Consider the following 20,689-nt stretch of genomic DNA (forward strand, 5'->3'; position numbering starts at 1 on the left):
ACAATGCACCGCGCCACTGGCGGGACGGCAGGGTCGTCACCACGGCGACAGCGAGACAGCGCGAGCTTCCGGGCCCGAGCCCCGCCCCTAGGATACAGCCCCGCCCCCGCCTGAGCCTGTCCCCAGACCCAGGCCCCGCCCCTCCCCAGACTGACCCCGTCCCAGCCCCGCCCCTCCCCGGAACGATCCCTCCCCCCGCCGGAGCCCCGCCCCTCCCCGGACTGACCGCGCCCCCAGACCCAAGCCCCGCCCCTCCCGGAATGACCGCAACCCTATTCTGCCGCCACCCAGGCCCGAGCCCCGCGCACGTCTGACGCAACCCCTAGGCCAGAGCCCCGCCCCGTCTGACCCCGCCCCTAGGATACAGCCCCGCCCCCGCCTGAGCCCACCCCCAGACCCAAGCCCCGCCCCTCCCCACACTGACCCCGCCCCCCCGCCAGAGCCCCGCCCCTCCCCAGACTGACCCCGCCCCCGCTAGAGCCCCGCCCTTCCCGGACTGGAGTCAGACGGGCTCCGTGGCCCCCAGCTCTGCCCCCTGGGGAAGCAGCTGGCTCCTCGCCCCCAGAGCAGTGGCAGCCTGGGCCTCCCTCTGCGGCGTTGGCCAGCGCCGCGCCCTGTGGGCCTCGGACCCCCAGCCGGCAGGGCTGGCAGAGTCTGAATGTGGGGCTCTGCCCTCCATGGGGGTGCGCGAGGCCACCCCGACACAGGGCTGCCCCCCAGTCGCTGCCGCATCGTGGGAAATGAAACTACAATTACCAAAACTAAATGCTTTATTGAGGGGCTCCAGAGGGCAGGGAAGCAGCAGCAATGGGGCAAAGGGCCGTGCCCCCACCCCCATGGGCCGAGGAGCCAGGGGCCACTCAGGGGGCAGGGTCAAGCAGGCTCCGTGCCTGCGCCGAGAAGGACTGAGAGCGGATCCGCGAGGCCACCTCCTGCGTGCGGAATGTCAGGCCGAAGATGTCCTCGTGGTAGCGGTTCTGGTCCTGGGGAGAGACCCGCTGTGAGGGAGTGCCGGACAGGGCAGCGAGAACGTTATCCAGGGAGCCCTGCAAGTCTGGCCTGCCCTCAGTCCTGACCCGCACCCCTATCTGAGCCCTGGGGTCCCCTGCCCCCCAGCTCTGCTGGCACGTCTCAGTCCCACCCCTCAGCCTCTATCCTAGCCCTGGGGTCCTCCAGCTCTGCTGGCACCCCTCAGTCCTGACCCACAGCCTCTATCCCAGCCCTGGGGTCCCCCTGCCCCCCAGCTCTGCTGGCACTCCTCAGTCCCACCCCACAGCCCCTATCCCAGCCCTGGGGTCCCCCACCTCTGCCAACACCCCTCAGTCCCGACCCACAGCCCTATCCCAGCCCTGGGGTCCCCTGCCCCCCAGCTCTGCCGGCACGCCTCAGTCCCACCCCTCAGCCTCTATCCCAGCCCTGGGGTCCCCCAGCTCTGCCAGCACCTCAGTCCCAACCTGCAGCCCCTATCCCAGCCCTGGAGTCCCCACACCCCCAGCTGTGCCAGTGCCCCTCACTCCCAACCCACAGCCCCCTGCTAGCCCAGGCTCCCCGCGTCCCCATGCCGCCAGCTGGAGCTGCTCCCCCACCCCGTACCCGGAGTTCGCTGATTAAGTCTCCAGCCTCGGCCAGCGTCATGCCTCCCTCCTGGGCCAGGATCTGCTGCACCGTCTGCAGGACACCGGTGGCCATGGTGACATCCCCACAGACGTAGAGGTGGCCTCCGCGCTGGCACAGCACCTGGTACACGTCGTCTGCCAGCTGCGTCCGCAGGATGTCCTGCACGTAGGCCTGGGGCAGGACAGAGCATCACTGTCAGCCGTCCTGGCCCACCCCAGCCAGCCCCCTGGATGCAGCCCCCGTTACCTTGGGGATGTCGGGGTCCCTGGAGAAGGCTGTCAGCACCCGGCTCAGTGCCCCCTTCTGCTGGGCCTCCAGCGCCTCCTGCTGGTAGAGGTGGTCAAGGCGGGCACAGCGGCAGCCAAATACCAGGATCATCTCGCCCACCCGGAGGCCTGGAGGGCAGGGACAGGGTTAGGGGCAGCGCTGGCCCCCCAGCTCCGGGAACCTTCCCCTGCCCCGGCCCTGCTGAGACCCCTCCTGGACACACCTGGCCCTCCCAGTGCCCCTCGGGAAGGTGCACCAGGACTCCCCGACCAAGATCCCTAGGGACCCCCAGCCCCGCAACCCAATCCAGGTGTGTGGAGGCACACAACCCCCCAACCCCAGGCCCAGCCCCGAGACTCCCAACCTTCCCATGCCATGAGCCCTAGGGACCCCTAGACCCCCTGCCCAATCCAGGTCCCACAGCCCCCCAGCCGTGCCCCCCAGCCCGTCTGACCTTCCGTCTCCATGTCGTGCAGCCGCTGCTGCCAGAACCCCCGGAAGGGGGCGATGCCGGTGCCTGGACCCACCAGGATGCAGGGGGCGCTGGGGTCCTGCGGGAGCCGGAAGGACGGGGCCCTGTGTGGGGAGTGATGGTGTCTGGGGCGTGGCACCGGGTTGGGCACCCAGCTCCGCCCACAGCCAGTGCACTGCAGGGGCCTCGGGGCAGGGCTATGGCAACAGACAGGGGGAAGGGGAAGGGGAACGGTCCCCAGACTAGGGGTGGAGCAGGGCATGCTGGGAGCTGTAGGGTCTGTGGGGTAAATGGGGCTCAGAGGGGAGCAGGGCATGCTGGGAGCTGTAGGGCCTGTGGTGTAAATGGGGCTCAAAGGGGAGCAGGGCATGCTGGGCACTGTAGTCCCTATGGGGTAAATGGGGCTCAGAGGGGAGCAGGGCAGGCTGGGAGCTGTAGTCCCTGTGGGGTAAATGGGGCTCAGAGGGGAGCAGGGCATGCTGGGAGCTGTAGGGCCTGTGGGGTAAATGGGGCTCAGAGGGGAGCAGTGCATGCTAGGAGCTGTAGTCCCTATGGGGTAAATGGGGCTCAGAGGGGAGCAGGGCATGCTGGGAGCTGTAGGGCCTGGAGGGAGCATGCGGGTAGGGTCCCAGCCTCCATCCAGGCTCTGTGCCCCGGGGCAGGGTCCTGGCCCCCCTTACCCTCTGATGAAGGTGGGCACCATGTGCCCCTCCTGAAGCTGGGCCAGCCAAGTGGAACAGACGCCGAAGTGCAGGGGCCCCTGGCCGTCTGCGGGGAAGAGGGGCAGGGTGCTCAGAAGCCTCATGGGGATGGCACCTGCCCCCGATACCCTCTCTCCTTCCACTCAGTGCCCTCCCATGTCCCCTCAGATACCCTCCCCCATCCCCCCTCGTCTCAGGCTCTATCTCCCCGGGGCGGTGGGGAAGAGCTGGGCTGCTCACCTCACTGTGGGGTTGCCCTGGCTGTGGGAGTATCACTCACTCTGGCTGTGCAGGGTGTTGCTCACTCTTGCCAGGGTCACCCCCTGGCTGTGTGGGCCTGCTCCCTTGGCTGAGGGGGAAGGCGGTGTAATATTCAAGGCATAACTATGATGTATTTTCATGTGAGAGATCAGTGAAATGGTTCTGATTTACTGAATGTGATTATCCTAGTTGTGTGATTGTAGCGCTTTTGTATCTGAAGTTAGGAATATTGACTCTGTATCTGTTTGAGAAATGTGTTAACACCCGGGGCATGCCCACTGGTAGGCAGAATGCAGTCAATCTAGATCAGTGGCTCTAAACAGCCTCTGACTTATGGCTGCTAGAACTACAGGATCATGTGATGAAGTCACCTGGTGCAGGACTCCATCTTGGGATGTCAGTGCTTTTCCACTGACTGGCGCGGGAACCAGACTTTGAAACAGGGTTCCAGCCCTATGCAGAAGCTACATAAGGGGAGTGACATAATCGGGGTTGTCACTGACTCCCTGCCCAAAGAGACTCTGGGAAACACCTGAGGTACAAGGACTGAACTGGGGGGAAGGGCTGGACCCTGGCGAGAGGGATTTGTAGCCTGTGCATGGAACACCTGGGGATTCCAAGCTGTGAGCAAGTGCAATTTGCCCCCTAAGAATCTGCAGCCTGCCTGTATCATCTCTTAGGGTGAGAATCTGCTACTCATATCCAATCTATCTAGCATATTAAGCTTAAGAACGGCCATACACGGTCAGACCAAGGTCCATGTAGCCCAGTATCCTCTCTGACAGTGGCCAGTGCCAGGTGCCCCAGAGGGAATGAACAGAACAGGGAATCATCAAGTGATCCATCCCCTGTGCCCATTTCCAGCTTCTGGCAAACAGAGGCCAGGGACACCACCCCTGCCCGTCCTGTCTAATAGCCACTGATGGACCTATCCTCCATGGACTTACCTAGTTCTTTTTTGAACCCTGTTATAGTCTTGGACTTCACAACATCCCCTGGCAAGGAGTTCCATGGGTTGACTGTGCGTTGTGTGAAAAAATACTTCCTTTTTTTTGTTTTAAAACCTGCTGCCCATTAATTTCATTTGGTGGCCCCTAGTTCTTGTGTTATGAGGAGTAAATAACACTTCCCTATTTACTTTCTCCACACCAATCATGATTTTATAGTCATCTGTTTTCCGAGCTGAAAAGTCCCAGTCTTATTAATCTGTCCTCATGCGGCAGCCATTCCATACCCCTAATCATTTTTGTTGTCCTTTTCTGAACCTTTTCCAATGCCAATATATCTTTTTTGAGATGGGGCAACCACATCCGCACGCAGTATTCAAGGTGTGCACATACCATGGATTTATATAGCGGCAATATGATATTTACTGTCTTATTATCTATCCCTTTCTTAATGCTTCCCAACATTCTGTTCGCTTTTCTGACTGTCTCTGCACATTGGGTGGATGTTTTCAGAGAACTATCCACAATGACTCCAAGATCTTTCTGGAGTGGTAACAGCTAATTTAGATCCCATCATTGTATATGTATAGTTGGGATTGCGTTTTCCAATGTGCATTACTTTGCATTGATCAACATTGAATTTCATCTGCCATTTTGTTGCCCAGTCACCCAGTTTTTGTGTCTGGGTGGAGTCTGCCTGGGACTTAACTATCTTGAGTAGTTTTGTATCATCTGCAAATTTTGCCACCTCACTGTTTACCCCTTTTTCCAGATCCTTTATGAATATGTTGAATAGGACTGAGCCCAGTACTGACGCCACAGGGACACCTCTATTTACCTCTCTCCATTCTGAAAACTGACCATTTATTCCTACCCTTTGTTTCCTGTCTTTTAACCAGTTACCAGTTCCTGGGAGAACCTTCCCTCTTATCCCACGACAGCTTACTTTGCTTAAGAGCCTTTGGTGAGGGACCTGAATGACCCATCCCAGCTGGGGATGTTCCAGAGACTTGATTTGAACTTGCAGTTTATTCTATCACTGCTACAAGCCTGAACCAAGAACTTTGCCATTGCTGTATGTAATTGATTCCATGTAACCAATTCTAGCTCTCATCTATATTTCTTCCTTTTATGAATAAACCTTTAGATTTTAGATTCTAAAGGATTGGCAACAGCGTGATTTGTGGGTAAGATCTGATTTGTATATTGACCTGGGTCTGGAGCTTGGTCCTTTGGGATCGAGAGAACCTGTTTTCTTTTACTGCGGAATTGGTTTTCATAACCAGTCATCCCCAGGACGGGTGGGACTGGTGGTGATACTGGGAAACTGGAGTGTCTAAGGGAATTGCTTGTGTGACTTGTGGTTAGCCGGTGGGGTGGGACCAAAGTCCTCTTTGTCTGGCTGGTTTGGTGCCTTAGAGGTGGAAAACCACCAGCCTGGGGCTATAACTGCCCTGCTCTGAGCAATTTGTTCTGAATTGATACTCTCAGTTGTGTCCCACCAGAGGCAGCTTCATTACAACTATATCCGCTGGATCCCCCTTGTCCACATGCTTGTTGACCCCCTCAAAGAATTCTAGTAGATTGGCGAGGCTTGATTTCCCTTTACAAAAACCATGTTGACTCTTGCCCAACAAGTTATGTTCATCTCTTTGTCTGACAATTCTGTTCTTTACTATTGTTTCAACCAATTTGCCCGGTACTCAAGTCAGACTTACTGGTCTGTAATTGCCTGGATCACCTCTGGAGCCCTTTTTGAAAATTGGCATCACGTTACCTATTCTCCAGTCATCTGGTACAGAAGCTGATTTAAATGATAGGTTACAGACTACAATTAGTAGTTCTGCAATTTCACATTTGAGTTCCTTCAGAACTCTTGAGTGAATCCCATTTAATCCAGGTGACTTATTGCTGTTTAATTTATCAATTGGTTCCAAAACCTCCTCTAATGACACCTCAGTCTGGGACAGTCCCTCAGATTTGTCACCTAAAAAGAATGGCTCAGGTTTGGGAATCACCCTCACATCCTCAGCTGTGAAGACTGATGCAAAGAATTAATTTAGTTTTTCTGCAATGGCAATGGCAATGCAATACAATATGATGGGGCCTAATTTAGCTACAACAAGTCAGGAAAAAGATCTTGGAGTCATCGTGGACAGTTCTCTGAAGATGTCCACGCAGTATGCAGCGACAGTCAAAAAAGCAAACAGGATGTTAGGAGTCATTAAAAAGAGGATAGAGAATAAGACGGAGAATATCTTAATGCCCTTATATAAATCCATGGGACACCCACATCTCGAATACTGTGTACAGATGTGGTCTCCTCATCTCCAAAAAGATATTCTAGCACTAGAAAAGGTTCAGAGAAGGGCAACTAAAATGATTAGGGGTTTGGAGAGGGTCCCATATGAGGAGAGATTAAAAAGGCTAGGAGTTTTCAGCTTGGAAAAGAGGAGACTAAGTGGGGATATGATAGAGGTCTATAAAATCATGAGTGATGTGGAGAAAGTGGATAAGGAAAAGTTATTTACTTGTTCCCATAATACAAGAACTAGGGGTCACCAAATTAAACTGGCAGGCAGCAGGTTTAGAACAAATACAAGGAAGTTCTTCTTCACGCAGCGCATAGTAAACCTGTGGAACTCCTCACCTGAGGAGGTAGTGAAGGCTGGGACTATAACAGCGTTTAAAAGAGAACTGGATAAATGCATGGAGGTTAAGTCCATAAATGGCTATTAGCCAGGCTGGGTAAGGAATGGTGTCCCTAGCCATGTTTGTCAGAGGGTGGTGATGGACAGTAGGAGAGAGATCACTTGATCATTACCTGTTAGGTTCATTCCCTCTGGGGCACCTGGCATTGGCCACTGTCAGTAGACAGGATACTGGGCTAGGTGGACCTTTGGTCTGACCCGGTACGACCGTTCTTATGTTCTTATGGCCTTGTCGTCCTTGAGTGCTCCTTTAGCATCTCAATCATCCAGTGGCCCCACTGGTTGTTTAGCAGGCTTCTTGCTTCTGATGTACTTAAAAAAAATTACTATTACTTTTTGAGTCTTTAACTAGTTATTTTTCAAATTCTTTTTTGGCCTTCCTAATTATATTTCTACACTTCATTTGCCAGTGTTTATGCTCCTTTCTATTTTCCTCAATAGGATTTAACTTCCACTTTTTTAAAAATGCCTTTTTGCCTCTCACAGCTTCTTTTACTTTGTTGTTTAACCACCGTGGCTCTTTTTAGTTCTCTTACAATGTTTTTTAAATTGAGGTATACATTAAAGCTGAGGCTCTATTATGATGTGTTTAAAAAGTTTCCATGCAGCTTGCAAGGATTTCACTTTTGGCGCTGTAACCCTTTAATTTCTGTTTAACAAACCTCATTTTTGTGTAGTTCCCCTTTCTGAAATTAAATGCTAAAGTGTTGGGCTGCTGTGGTGTTTTTCCTGGCACAGGGATGTTAAATTTAGTTATACTATGGTCACTATTACCAAGGGGTCCAGCTACATTCACCTCTTGGACCCGATCCTGTGCTCCACTTAGGACTAAATCAAGAATTGCCTCTCCTCTGGGGGGTTCCAGGACTGGCTGCTCCAAGAAGGAGTCATTTAAGCTGTCAACAAACTTTATCTCTGCATCCTGCCCTGAGGTGACATGTACCCAGTCAATATGAGGATAACTGAAATCCCCCCTTATTGTTATTGAGTTTTTTATTTTAATAGCCTCTCTAATCTCCCTGAGCATTTCACAGTCACTATCACCATCCTGGTCAGGTGGTCGGTAATATAGCCCTACCGGTCTATTCTTCTTATTAGAGCATGGAATTGCTATCCTAGAGATTCTATGGTACAGTTTGGTTCATTGACGATTTTTACTTCTTTTGATTCTACGCTTTCATGTGTAGTGCCACCCCCGCACCAGCATGGCCTGTTCTGTGCTTCCGATATATTTTGTATCTTGGTATTACTGTGTCCCATTGATTATCCTTGTTCCACAGGTTTCTGTGTTTTTGTTTGTTTGCTAGGTAACCTGCTTTGATCTCTTTGCTATCCCTTATAATCATTTACAATCTATCTTTTGTAGTTAATAAACTTGTTTTTGTTTTGTCTAAAACTAGTGTGTAGAAATCATAACTTGGGGCAGAAAGCTGTGTATATTCCTCTCCACATTGACTTTCATGAGCTTACGCTGTACAGATCTCTGGGCAGCGCAAGATGATATAATTGTGGGTTTACACTCAGGAGGTGGGTCCGTGCCTTAGTAACTGGGAGGTGCCTTATTTCCCATGCAGGGGCTGGTTAAAGAACCGGTGTGTATATAACTGCAGCTGGGTGTGTCTCTACCTGCATGTGTTCTAGAGCCTGGCACAGGGCTTGGCAGGCTGGTTACAGCAATACAGTGCAAAGGGAGCCAAGACTAGCGGGTCAGGGGGCTCAGTAGTACCCCAGTTCGAGGGGACACGCCAGGGGGAAGCTGTCACAGGGGGTTGCTCATCATATCTGGGGGGGAAGGGGGAAGGGGAGGTCGCTCACCCTGGCTGGGGGAAAGGGGGGGGTCACTCACCCTGGCTGCGGGGGAAAGGGGGGGTCACTCACCCTGGCTGCGGTAGGCCAGCACGGCCACGGTGAGGTGGATCTGGCCGGGGTTGGCGCCGGGCGCGGAGCTGACCGAGTAGTAACGTGGCTGCAGCAGGGGCAGCTGGGTGAGCAGCAGGGAGGCGGGCAACGCCACCGAGGGGAACTGCTCCAGCACCTGGCCCAGCGTGGGGCACCGGAACCACTTCCACTCCTCGTATTGCTGGGCATCCTGCAACGGCAGCCAGCTGGGACCCACCGAGCCCCCCACAGCCCCTCCCCCGAGCCCCAACCACAGCCGGGCTGGGACCCCTGAGCCCCCCACGCTCTCCCTCCCCCGAGCCCCAACCACAGCCAGGCTGGGACCCACCGAGCCCCCCACAACCCCTCCTCCGAGCCCCAACCACAGCCAGGCTGGGACCCACCGAGCCCCCCACAACCCCTCCTCCGAGCCCCAACCACAGCCAGGCTGGGACCCACCAAGCCCCGCACAGCCCCTCCCCCGAGCCCCAACCACAGCCAGGCTGGGACCCACCGAGCCCCCCACAACCCCTCCTCCGAGCCCCAACCACAGCCAGGCTGGGACCCACCGAGCCCCCCACAGCCCCTCCCCCGAGCCCCAACCACAGCCGGGCTGGGACCCCTGAGCCCCCCACGCTCTCCCTCCCCCGAGCCCCAACCACAGCCAGGCTGGGACCCACCGAGCCCCCCACAACCCCTCCTCCGAGCCCCAACCACAGCCAGGCTGGGACCCACCGAGCCCCCCACAACCCCTCCTCCGAGCCCCAACCACAGCCAGGCTGGGACCCACCGAGCCCCCCACAGCCCCTCCCCCGAGCCCCAACCACAGCCGGGCTGGGACCCCTGAGCCCCCCACGCTCTCCCTCCCCCGAGCCCCAACCACAGCCAGGCTGGGACCCACCGAGCCCCCCACAACCCCTCCTCTGAGCCCCAACCACAGCCAGGCTGGGACCCACCGAGCCCCTCACAGCCCTTCCCCCGAGCCCCAACCACAGCCAGGCTGGGACCCACCGAGCCCCCCACAGCCCCTCTCCCGAGCCCCAACCACAGCCAGGCTGGGACCCACCGAGCCCCCCACAGCCCCTCTCCCGAGCCTCAACCACAGCCGGGCTGGGACCCCTGAGCCCCCCACGCTCTCCCTCCCCCGAGCCCCAACCACAGCCAGGCTGGGACCCACCGAGCCCCTCACAGCCCCTCCCCCGAGCCTCAACCACCAAGCCCCCCACAGCCCCTCCCATGCTCGCCCCATCCCCCATGCTGCCTCCCACCTTCCCAACACTACCTCCCCCTGCCCCCAATGACAGGCTCCCCTCAATGCTAGCCCCATCCCCGGCGCTGGGCTGGGAGCCTGCGGACCCTCCCTCACCCCCCGTGCTGGGCCTGGCTGGCCCCGTGGCCACCCCCACCCAGCGCATGGCCACTGCCCAGGCTGCTCCCCCAGCGGTGCCCCAGACAGCGCCCCCCGGAGGCCCCTCGCACCTGGCTGAGCCGCTGCAGCTGCTCCCGCTCAGCGGCGTCCTCGGCCAGCGTGGCTAGCAGCTGCAGGAGCTGGGGGCTGGGCGGGGTGGTGATGTCCAGGAAGAAGGTGAGGGCCTGGCGCAGGGTGCAGGGCGGCAGGCGGCCGAGGGGCACCCCGCTGGCTTTGGGGCTGGCACACCCACCTGCAGAGAGACCGGGGAAGGGGGGAATGTCTGCCCTGTGACGCAGTGAACGTAGTCTGGGATAGGACCTCTAGCCATGCCTCAGTTTCCCTCTTTTCTTTGTGTGGCTACCCCCTAGGTGCTCAGCAGGAGGCAGGAGGGGTGTGCACAGCCTCCCGCAGGCCCCGGCCAGGAGCACGGAGCGAGATGGGGCACAGGGGCCGGAGGCCCTGTCCCAGAGTGTGGAGGTCACAGGGCTGCCATAGGGAACTGGGGGTCCCTGGTCCTGGCCTGCTAAGGGGTCACTCCCAAGGGCTGTGACAGGCTGGGCACAGACCAGACCTGGGGGGTCCATGATGGAGCCCGAGCTCTGCTGCCATCGGGGGCGGCCCCCCACGTGCCCAACCACAGAGTCGTTTTGGAGGAAGCAACACAGAGCGTCTGAGCAAAAGGGGGTCCTAGCTTCCTGATTCCCCCCAGACCCCCATGGGACCCCCCAGGCACTAGCAGCAGGATCCCCCCAGACCCCCATGGGACCCCCCAGTCGCTAGCACCAGGATCCCCCTAGATCCCCATGGGACGCCCCAGACACTGGCACCCCCCCCACAGAACCCCCCATGGGATCCCCCAGGCACTAGCACCAGGATCCCCCCAGGCCCCCATGGGACCCCCCAGTTGCTAGCACCAGGATCCCCCCAGATCCCCATGGGACCCCCCAGACACTGGCACCCCCCCCACAGAACCCCCCATGGCATCCCCCAGTCGCTAGCACTAGGATCCCCCCAGATCCCTATGGGACCCCCCAGGCACTGGCACTGCCCCCCCACAGAACCCCCCATGGGATCCCCGTCGCTAGCACCGGGATCCCCCCAGGATCCCCCCAGACCCCCCTGGGACCCCCCAGACACTGGCACCACCCCCACAGAACCCCCCATGGGATCCCTCAGTCACTAGCACCAGGATCCCCCCAGACCCCCATGGAACCCCACAGGCACTAGCACCGCCCTCCCCCCCCCACAGAACCTCCCATGGAATCCCCCAGGCACTAGCACCAGGGTCCCCTCAGACCCCCATGGGATCCCACAGGCACTAGCACCAGGATCCCCCCAGACCCCCATGGGACCCCCCAGACACTGGCACCCCCCCCAGACCCCCATGGGACCCCACAGGCACTAGCACCAGGATCCCCCCAGACCCCCATGGGACCTCCCAGGCACTGGCACTGCCCCCCCAGAACCCCCCATGGGATCCCCTAGGCACTAGCACCAGGGTCCCCCCAGACCCCCATGGGACCCCACAGGCACTAGCACCAGGATCCCCCCAGACCCCTATGGGACCCCCCAGGCACTGGCACTGCCCTCCCCACATAACCCACCATGGTATCCCCCAGGCACTAGCACCAGGGTCCCCCACAGAACCCCCCATGAGATCCCCCAGGCACTAGCACCAGGTTCCCTGCCCCCAGCGCTGGCTCTGGGGAGGAGCCCCTGGCCTCTCACCACTGGTTGCCTTCTCCAGGAACTCCACGGCCACGGGCTCCTCATCAGGGGGTGGGTCCTCCACGCGCTCCAGCAGCTCCTGCACCAGCTCCGGGCGGTTGGCGGGGAAGATGCCCACATGGTCCCCGGGCAGGTACTGCAGCTCCGGCTGCCCGGCCGTGTCCAGGCGCACCAGGAGGGTGGAGCGGCTGGGAGGGAGGGAGGCGTCAGAGCAGGCCCCAGCGCCAGGGGCGGGGGGCTCCCAGCGCCAGGCAGGGCGGCCCGGCGGGGTCTCACCTGGACTCCTTGCTCTGCAGGTTCTGCACGGAAAGGACACGGCAGGGAAACACCCTGCGCTTGTGCACCTGGGATAAACCTGCCAAGCAAGCACAGCCAGGGGGTCAGTGGGGGCCAGCCCCCAGCAGGGGGCGCTGTGGGGAGGGGCTGGGGGTGGGGCTACTGCTGACTCCAGCCTCTGCCCCTCCCATCAGAGGGTCCGGGCAAGAGGGGAGGGGCTCCCGGCTACTCCCACCCTGGCCTCTTGCAGCAGGGGGTCCCGGCGGGGGTGGGGGCTCCCGGCTACTTCAGCCCCAGCCTCTCCAGAAGGGGGTCCGGACGGGGGGCTCCCGGCTACTCCCACCCTGAACTCTCACAGCAGGGGGTCCGGGGGGGCGGGGGCTCCCAGCCCCCAGCCCCAGCCTCTCTCAGATCCATGGATGTCATGGCCAGCAGGCCCCAGTGTGTCCAGCCAGCCTGACCCTGCGTAACACTGGCCAGGGACCAGTGACTCCCAGAGCCGTGCTTCGAGCAAACGGCCGAGCCGGACTGAAGACCGGTGGTGACGGAGAATCCAGCCCGAGCCTGGTTCCATCCAACGCCCCTCGGTGCTAACAACGCGCCCCAGTGTGACAAAGTGGGGGGTTTCTTGGTTTTTTCCATGTTTTCCAGTGGGTTGCATGCAGAGTGGGTGGGACTCAGTGTCCCCGGGTGTTACTGGTTAACGAGGGGAGAGGTAGTTTGTTGGTACACAGGACCAGAGAGGGGATTTGGGACCCCGGCCGATGGCCGGGAGGATGGAGACCCCAGCGACTGGTGACCTGGTGACCCGGAGACTCAGCTCAGGAGTCGCAGCCGGTTCTGGCCAGTGGAAGGACAATGGGCTGCGGGGAAAGGACCCCGGTGACCTGACCAGCTGGTTCGAGCCCCCGAGGGGCCAGAGGACAGAAGAGGGGAGAGGAGGCCCAGGCGACCCAATTACCTGGAGAGAAGACAATGGACAGAGGGGGCTTGGGGCCAGGGGTATCAGATGTCCAGCTGGGAAGCAGGGGGGCTCTGGGCTGGAGAGGGGGAGCAGGCAGAGCCCACCTGGCTGCAGGGAGACTGGGATGTGCTGGGCTGAGGGAGGCCAGGCCTGAGGCCGGAGAGTTTCCTGTGCTGGGTTCAGACGCTCAATAAACCCTCCTGTGTTAAGCTGGCTGAGAGTCACTCCAGGCTAGAGAACAGGGGGCATCAACCCCTTCGGGGGTGAGGAGGCCCGGGGGGTCCAGAGCGTGTGGACTCCCTGAGGGGCCCATGGTGAGAGAGAGACGTGCTGAGGCTCAGAGAGGTGCGGCTCCAGGAGGTGGAGGGGCCGGACCCCGAGAGAGGGTGGACCCCCGAGAAGGGCTGTCGCACTGAAAGGGGCACCCCCCCCCACGGACCGCATGGGGCCACGAGTGGGCACAACCGGTGAGTCCGTGACACCCAGTGCCTGGCTTTGTCTGGTTTCAGCTTCTGGCCACTGGCTCCTCTTGGACCATCTGCTGCTCCAGCGTGGAGCCGGTGCTGGATCTGTGCCCCGTGTGGGCGCCCCGGCCACATCCGCCCAAGCACTGTGGTCGGCTGGGATGTGACTCCCCCGAGTGATGTGTCCCCGACAGCCGTGCTGGTGTGCACAGCGCTAGGTCGGCGCTGGGTCTCCCCCGGCCTTGCCCCCGCTCTCACTGGGTGAGTTATGCTGGCGGGACAGAGCTGCTCCACAGAGACCTTCCAGCAGCACTGAGCCAGGCCCTCACACTCTGATCCCTTCACCCCTGAAGCATGGCTGGAAGACACTAACCAGACGAGCTCCCTTCCTGGAGTCCAGCGCCGGCAGGTCCCCAGCCCCTCGGTCGCTTTCTGCGCCGACCCCCCCCCAATTTATCAACCTCCTTCTGGACAGGTGGCACCAGGGCCAGGCCGGGGGAAAAGCACCTCCCTGCCCGGGCCCTGCAGCCAGCATTGCACGGGCCTCTGTGACTGCACCGTCGCACGAGGGGTCATGCCCCGCTGGTGATCGCTCACCCCCAAGCTAGCACTCCCTGCAGGGTGCAAGGGGACTGGCTGGCAGGTACCTGTAAGCATGTCCGGGGGGTTGGCATGGACGCTCAGCTGGTACTTCTGGCGCTTCCAGCTTCGCCGGGTGGTGAAAATCTCCCTGGCGGCCTCCTCAGCGTCGTCCCCAACGCAGAAGGTGTCGCAGGCGGCCTGTGGGGGGGGGGTGGGGGATCACTGGGAGCCCAGATCTCTGACTTCACAACCCTCAGGCCCTGCTGTGGGGGGCCCAGAACCCCAATACCACCCCTGGGGGCAGCCGGCTGCCAGTGGGACCTGAGCCGACTGCACAGCAAGGCGGTGCTTTTCCTTCTACCGGGGGGGAGGAGACCCCATTACTCTCACCCACGCCCCACCCCTCCTGGTCCTGTGCCACCCTCATCTCGTGTTCTCGTCCATCCTCTCTGTGCAGGGAAAAGGCCTGGGTAGAGACCGTCGAATTGTGGAAGTCAATGAATGGCTACGCAGGTGGTGTCACAGAGAAGGCTTTGGATTCTTCGACCATGGGATGGTGTTCCAAGAAGGAGGAGTGCTAGGCAGAGACGGGCTCCACCTAACGAAGAGAGGGGAGAGCATCTTCGCAAGCAGGCTGGCTAACCTAGTGAGGAGGCTTTAAACTAGGTTCACCGGGGGAAGGAGACCAAAGCCCTGAGGTAAGTGGGGAAATGGGATACCGGGAGGAAGCACGAGCAGGAGAGTGCAAGAGGGGAGGACTCCTGTCTCAGACCGAGAAAGTGGGACAATCAGCGAGTTATCTTAAGTGCCTACACACAAATGCAAGAAGCCTGGGAAACAAGCAGGGAGAACTGGAAGTCCTGGCACAGTCAAGGAACTATGATGTGATTGGAATACCAGAGACTTGGTGGGATAACTCACATGACTGGAGTGCTGTCATGGATGGATATAAACTGTTCAGGAAGGACAGACAGGGCAGAAAAGGTGGGGGAGTTGCATTGTATGTAAGAGAGAGTATGACTGCTAAAAGCTCTGGTGTGAAACTGCAGAAAAACCTGAGAGTCTCTGGATTAAGTTTAGAAGTGTGAGCAACAAGGGTGATGTCGTGGTGGGAGTTTGCTATAGCCCACCAGACCAGGGGGATGAGGCTTTCTTCCGGCAGCTAGCAGAAGTTACTAGATCACAGGCCCTGGTTCTCATGGGAGACTTTAATCACCCTGATTAAATCACCCTGATATCTGCTGGGAGAGCAATACAGTGGTGCACAGACAATCCAGGAAGCTTTTGGAAAGTGTAGGGGACAATTTCCTGGTCCAAGTGCTGGAAGAACCAACTAGGGGCAGAGCTCTTCTTGACCTGCTGCTCACAAACAGAGAAGAGTTAGTAGGGGAAGCAAAAGTGGATGGGAACCTGGGAGGCAGTGACCATGAGATGGTTGAGTTCAGGATCCTGACACAAGGAAGAAAGGAGAGCCGCAGAATACGGACCCTGGACTTTGACTCCCTCAGGGAGCTGATGGGCAGGATCCCCTGGGAAAATAACATGAGGGGAAAAGGAGTCCAGGAGAGCTGGCTGTATTTTAAAGAATCCTTACTGAGGTTGCAGGAAAAAAAGCCTGATGTGTAGGAAGAATAATAAATATTGCAGGCGACCAGTTTGGCTTAACAGTGAAATCCTTGCTGATCTTAAACGCAAAAAAGCAGCTTACAAGAAGAGGAAGATTGGACAAATGACCAGGGAGGAGTATAAAAATATTGCTCAGGAATGTATGAGTGAAATCAGGAAGGCCAAATCACACTTGGAGTTGCAGCTAGCAAGAGATGTTAAGAGTAACAAGAAGGGTTTCTTCAGGTCTGTTAGCAACAAGAAGAAAGTCAAGGAAAGTGTGGGCCCCTCACTGAATGAGGGAGGCAACCTAGTGACAGAGGATGTGGAAAAAGCTAATGTACTCATGCATCTGAGGAAGTGGGTATTCACCCACGAAAGCTCATGCTCCAAAACGTCTGTTAGTCTATAAGGTGCCACAGGATTCTTTGCTGAATGTACTCCATGATTTTTTTGCCTCAGTCTTCACAAACAAGGTCAACTCCCAGACTGCTGCACTAGGCAGCAGAGCATGGGGAGGAGGTGACCAGCTGTAGCAGGGTGCTGGTGCAAAAGCATCTAATTAGCCCCTGCTCAGCCAGCCCCAATCAGGGGAAATAGATTGGGGCTGGGGAGAAGTCTGGTGCCGGGCCTTTAGAACTGGCTGCACCTGCTGCCTGAGGGTTCAAGAGCTATAAAGGCTGGCTGGCAGCCAGAAAACAATGGAATGGCCAGGGGAAGGTCAGTCTCCAGGCTGAGGGCAGGCTCTGTGCAGAAGAGGAGACTGTAAGGCCTGCTCTGTATATAATATATCACTGGTGGTGGGAGAATATGTATAAATAAAGCCACAGGTGCTGCAGAAGGAGAAGCCTCTCTGTGCTTTATTGGGGCAGCCAGTGGGCCCCAGGAAGAGGAGCGGGCAGAGGACTCGTTACACCAGCCCCCTGTGGAGAAAGAAGTGGCTTGGGACCATTTAGAAAAACTGGATGAGCACAAGTCCATGGGGCCGGATGTGCTACATCTGAGGTGCTAAAGGAGTTGGTGGATGTGATTGCAGAGCCATTGGCCATTATCTTTGAAAACTTATGGCAAATGGGAGAGGTCCCAGATGACTGGAAAAAGGCTAATGTAGTGCCCATCTTTAAAAAAAGGGAAGGAGGAGGATCCAAGGAACTACACACCAGTCAGTCTCACCTCAGTCCCTGCACTTAGAGGAGAGGAAAGTGATCAGGAACAGTCAGCATGGATTCACCAAGGGCAAGTCATGCCTGACTAACCTAACTGCCTTCTATGGTGAGATAACTGGGTCTGTGGAGGAGGGGAAAGCAGTGGACGTGTTATTCCTTGACTTTAGCAAAGCTTTTGATACGGTCTCCTCCAGTATTCTTGCCAGCAAGTTAGAGAAGTATGGGCTGGATGAATGGACTATAAGGTGGATGGAAAGCTGGCTAGATCGTCAGGCTCAATGGGTAGTGATCAACAGCTCCATGTCTAGTTGGCAGCCAGTATCAAGTGAAGTGCCCCAAGGGTTGGTCCTGGTGCCGGTTTTGTTCAATATCTTCATTAACATTCTGGAGGATGGCGTGGACTGCACCCTCAGCAAGTTTGCAGATGACACTAAACTGGGAGGAGTGGTAGATACGCTGGAGGGTTGGGATAGGATAGGGTGACCAGACGTCCCGATATTTGCTTGTTTGTCCCGCGTCCTGACCAATGTTAGGTCGGGACCCTGGACAAACAAGCAAAGGCTCCGGAGCCCAGAAGGGCTCACGCCCTCGCCTGTCCCGACTCTGTCCCCCCTTCCCCCATTGGCTCCCTCCCCAAATCCCCGCCCTGTTGGCTCCCTCCCCAAACCCCCGCCTCCTGCCAAGCCCGCCGTGCCCGGGAGACGCAGGGGAGCACAGGGCCGGGGTGAGTGTGAATCCAGCTTGGCCCCGAGCAGGCAGGACTTGGGGCGGTACCTGGAGGGAGAGTAGGGGGCGGCCCTTGGGGCCAGGCGGCGGCTGTTCTCCCCACGTGGGCAGTGGCACTCGGGAGCAGCCGCAGCTCCCGCTGCCACAGGGGAGGAAGTGGCCAAGCACATGGCGCTCGGAGACTGCGGCTTTGGCGCCCGAGACCGAACCCCCTGAGCCCGGGCCTGCTGCGGGGACCCAGCGTGAACGCCGAGAGCGCCCAGCCAGTCGCGTCTGGGCTGGCTGCTCAGCTGGTGCCATCCCGCAGCGGAGGCATTGGCAGCCCAGCCCCATTCGTTCCCCTGTGGGACCCGAGCGGGATGGGGGGGCTGGGGCCTGCTGCTCCCACTCCGGGGCCGCCCGCGGGATTGCACCAGCTGGGCAGCCAGCCCAGACGCAACTGGCTGGGTGCCTGCAGCAGGCCTGGGCTCAGGGGGTTCGTGGGTGCCAGAGCCGCAGCTGCCAAGCTTGGCCAGCAGCCATTTCCTCCCCCCACGGTAGTGGGAGCTGCAGCAACGGCTGCTCCCAAGTCCTGGTGCCCAGGTGGGGAAAACAGCCACCGCCTGGCCCCACAGGCCACCCCCTACTCTCCCTCCAGGTACCGTGCCCGAGTCCTGCCTGCTCGGGGTCAGGCCAGACTCACACTCACCCCGAGCTCGCGCTCCCCTGAGTCTCCCGGGCCTCCCTCCAGCACTTGCGGAGGGAGGAGGAATTGGGGTGGGGGATTTTTTTTTTTGCTCTTCCGCCATTTTTTCCCCTCTGCCCTCACTCCTCCTTCCCCCACCCCCCCCCGCACCCCACCGTGTCCCGATATTTGACCTGGGTGATCTGGTCACCCTAGGATAGGATACAGAGGGACCTAGACAAATTAGAGAATTGGGCCAAAAGAAACCTGATGAGGTTCAACAAGGACAAGTGCAGAGTCCTGCACTTAGAATGGAAGAATCCCATGCACTGCTATAGACTAGGGACCGAGTGGCTAGGCAGCAGTTCTGCAGAAAAGGACCTGGGGGTTACAGTGGATGAGAAGCTGGATATGAGTCCACAGTGTGCCCCTTGTTGCCAAGAAGGCTAACGGCATTTTGGGCTGTGTAAGTAGGGGCATTGCCAGCAGATAGAGGGACGTGATCATTCCCCTCTATTCAGCATTGGTGAGGCCTCATCTGGAGCACTGTGGCCAGTTTTGGACCTCACACTACAAGAAGGATGTGGAGAAATTGGAAAGAGTCCAGTGGAGGGCAACAGAAATGATCAGTATCAGAGGGGTAGCCGTGTTAGTCTGGATCTGTAAAAGCAGCAAAGAGTCCTGTGGCATCTTATAGACTAGCAGACGTTTTGGAGTATGAGCTTTCACATCTGAGGAAGTGGATATTCACCCATGAAAATTCATGCTCCAAAACGTCTGTTAGTCTATAAGGTGCCACAGGATTCTTTGCTGCTTTTAAAAATGATTAGGGGGTTGGAGCACATGACCTACGAGGAGAGGCTGAGGGAACTGGGATTGTTTAGTCTGCAGAGGAGGAGAATGAGGGGGGATTGGATAGCTGCTTTCAACTACCTGAAAGGGGGTTCCAAAGAGGGTGGATCTAGACTGTTCTCAGTGGTGGCAGATGACAGAACAAGGAGCAATGGTCTCAAGTTGCAGTGGGGGAGGTCTAGGTTGGATATCAAGAAACACTGTTTCACTAGGAGGGTGGTGAAGCACTGGAATGGGTTCCCTAGGGAGGTGGTGGAATCTCCTTCCTTAGAGGTTTTTCAGGCTCGGCTTGACAAAGCCCTGGCTGGGATGATTTCGTTGGGGATTGGTCCTGTTTTGAGCAGGGGGTTGGACTAGATACCTCCTGAGGTCCCTTCCAACCCTGATATTCTATGATCTCCCGGAACCCGAATCCCCCACTCCAGAGCCTGCCCTTTCCCTCCCCATGCACCCCAACTCCCCCTGCGCCCCAACTCCCTCTGCACCTCTAATCCCCCTCTGCCCAGCTGTGATGCAGTAGGGAGCGGGGCGGATTGACCTGGAAATGTTGTTTAGTTTTACTGGGATTGTCTGTCTGCATTGGGGATGGGATAGTAGGGGATGATTTTACTTGAGAGTTACCTGAGCCAGGAGGGGGGTGGGGCCAGGTGACACCTTTGCCCGGGAAACTGGACAAAAGGAGGGAAGGAGCTGGGGGAAGGGGAAGAGAGACGGCTAGAGGGGGGTTTGTTTTTCAGTTTTGGTCTGGGTGGTGAAATGCAGGGAACCCCAAGGTTGGGGTCTAAGCTCCCTGCCCCCTAGAGGGACCTGGCTGAGGGGTCCTGGTTGTACCTACAAGCCCTGCTTGGGACTGTCTTCCTGTCGTCGCTGGCTGGCTGAGAGTCATGGCGAATCGCAGGAAGACGAGTGCAGGGCCCGGACTCCCCCACACTCCGTGACAACTGGTGGCAGAGGTGGGATCTACTGCACCCCATGGACGGCGCTTCCTGCAGTAAGTGACTGGGGAGCAGTAAAACGAAGGGGTGATTAACCCCTGGGAGTGTGTGCCCAGTGAGAAGGACTTTGCAGTAACAGGGTCCCCCGGGGGATTGCAGCGAGCGGTCCCAGGGGCGGAGGAGTCTGCAGCTCGACCCTGGCAGAGAGGTGGTGACCTCACAAAGGGCTGGTGCACTAGGGGTCCCCCTGGAAACCGTGGGGAGCGGCGAGCACCCCGGCCTGTGAGTGGCCAGCAGGAAGATGTATGCCAAGCGGCGCAAGTGTGACCTGCTGGAGCTGTGCAAGCAGAGGAGGCTGCGCCCGGGGAGGCTCACCAAGGACCAGCTGATTGCCCAGCTGGAGCAGGGAGACCGCATGAATGAACGGAGCCCTGTCTCTGAGGGAAGCAGCCTGGCAGATGC

At 58.2% G+C, this 20,689-nt stretch overlaps 1 protein-coding gene across 4 annotated transcripts in view; it reads right to left on the minus strand.

Annotated features, from left to right (window-relative positions):
* Window positions 1-752: 752 nt before the first annotated feature.
* Window positions 753-20,689, minus strand: part of NOS3 (nitric oxide synthase 3) — an 82,766-nt gene continuing 62,829 nt past the window's right edge. Inside the window, exons 17-26 of one of the 4 annotated variants that reach the window (XM_050942449.1) lie at window positions 14,345-14,477; window positions 12,270-12,348; window positions 11,994-12,181; window positions 10,334-10,515; window positions 8,855-9,065; window positions 3,037-3,124; window positions 2,339-2,460; window positions 1,864-2,012; window positions 1,594-1,788; window positions 753-998 (exon numbers count right to left, since the gene is read on the minus strand). In XM_050942449.1, coding sequence (XP_050798406.1) covers window positions 861-998; window positions 1,594-1,788; window positions 1,864-2,012; window positions 2,339-2,460; window positions 3,037-3,124; window positions 8,855-9,065; window positions 10,334-10,515; window positions 11,994-12,181; window positions 12,270-12,348; window positions 14,345-14,477 — 1,485 coding nt within the window. In that variant the 3' untranslated portion in view covers window positions 753-860. Of the gene's footprint in view, window positions 999-1,593; window positions 1,789-1,863; window positions 2,013-2,338; window positions 2,461-3,036; window positions 3,125-8,854; window positions 9,066-10,333; window positions 10,551-11,993; window positions 12,182-12,269; window positions 12,349-14,344; window positions 14,478-20,689 lie in introns of those variants that run through there. The other 3 variants (XM_050942450.1, XM_050942451.1, XR_007772825.1) reach the window with 3 other exon arrangements.

The sequence above is a fragment of the Gopherus flavomarginatus genome, chromosome 2, assembly GCF_025201925.1.
Source record: "Gopherus flavomarginatus isolate rGopFla2 chromosome 2, rGopFla2.mat.asm, whole genome shotgun sequence".
Taxonomy (NCBI): Eukaryota; Metazoa; Chordata; order Testudines; family Testudinidae; genus Gopherus; species Gopherus flavomarginatus.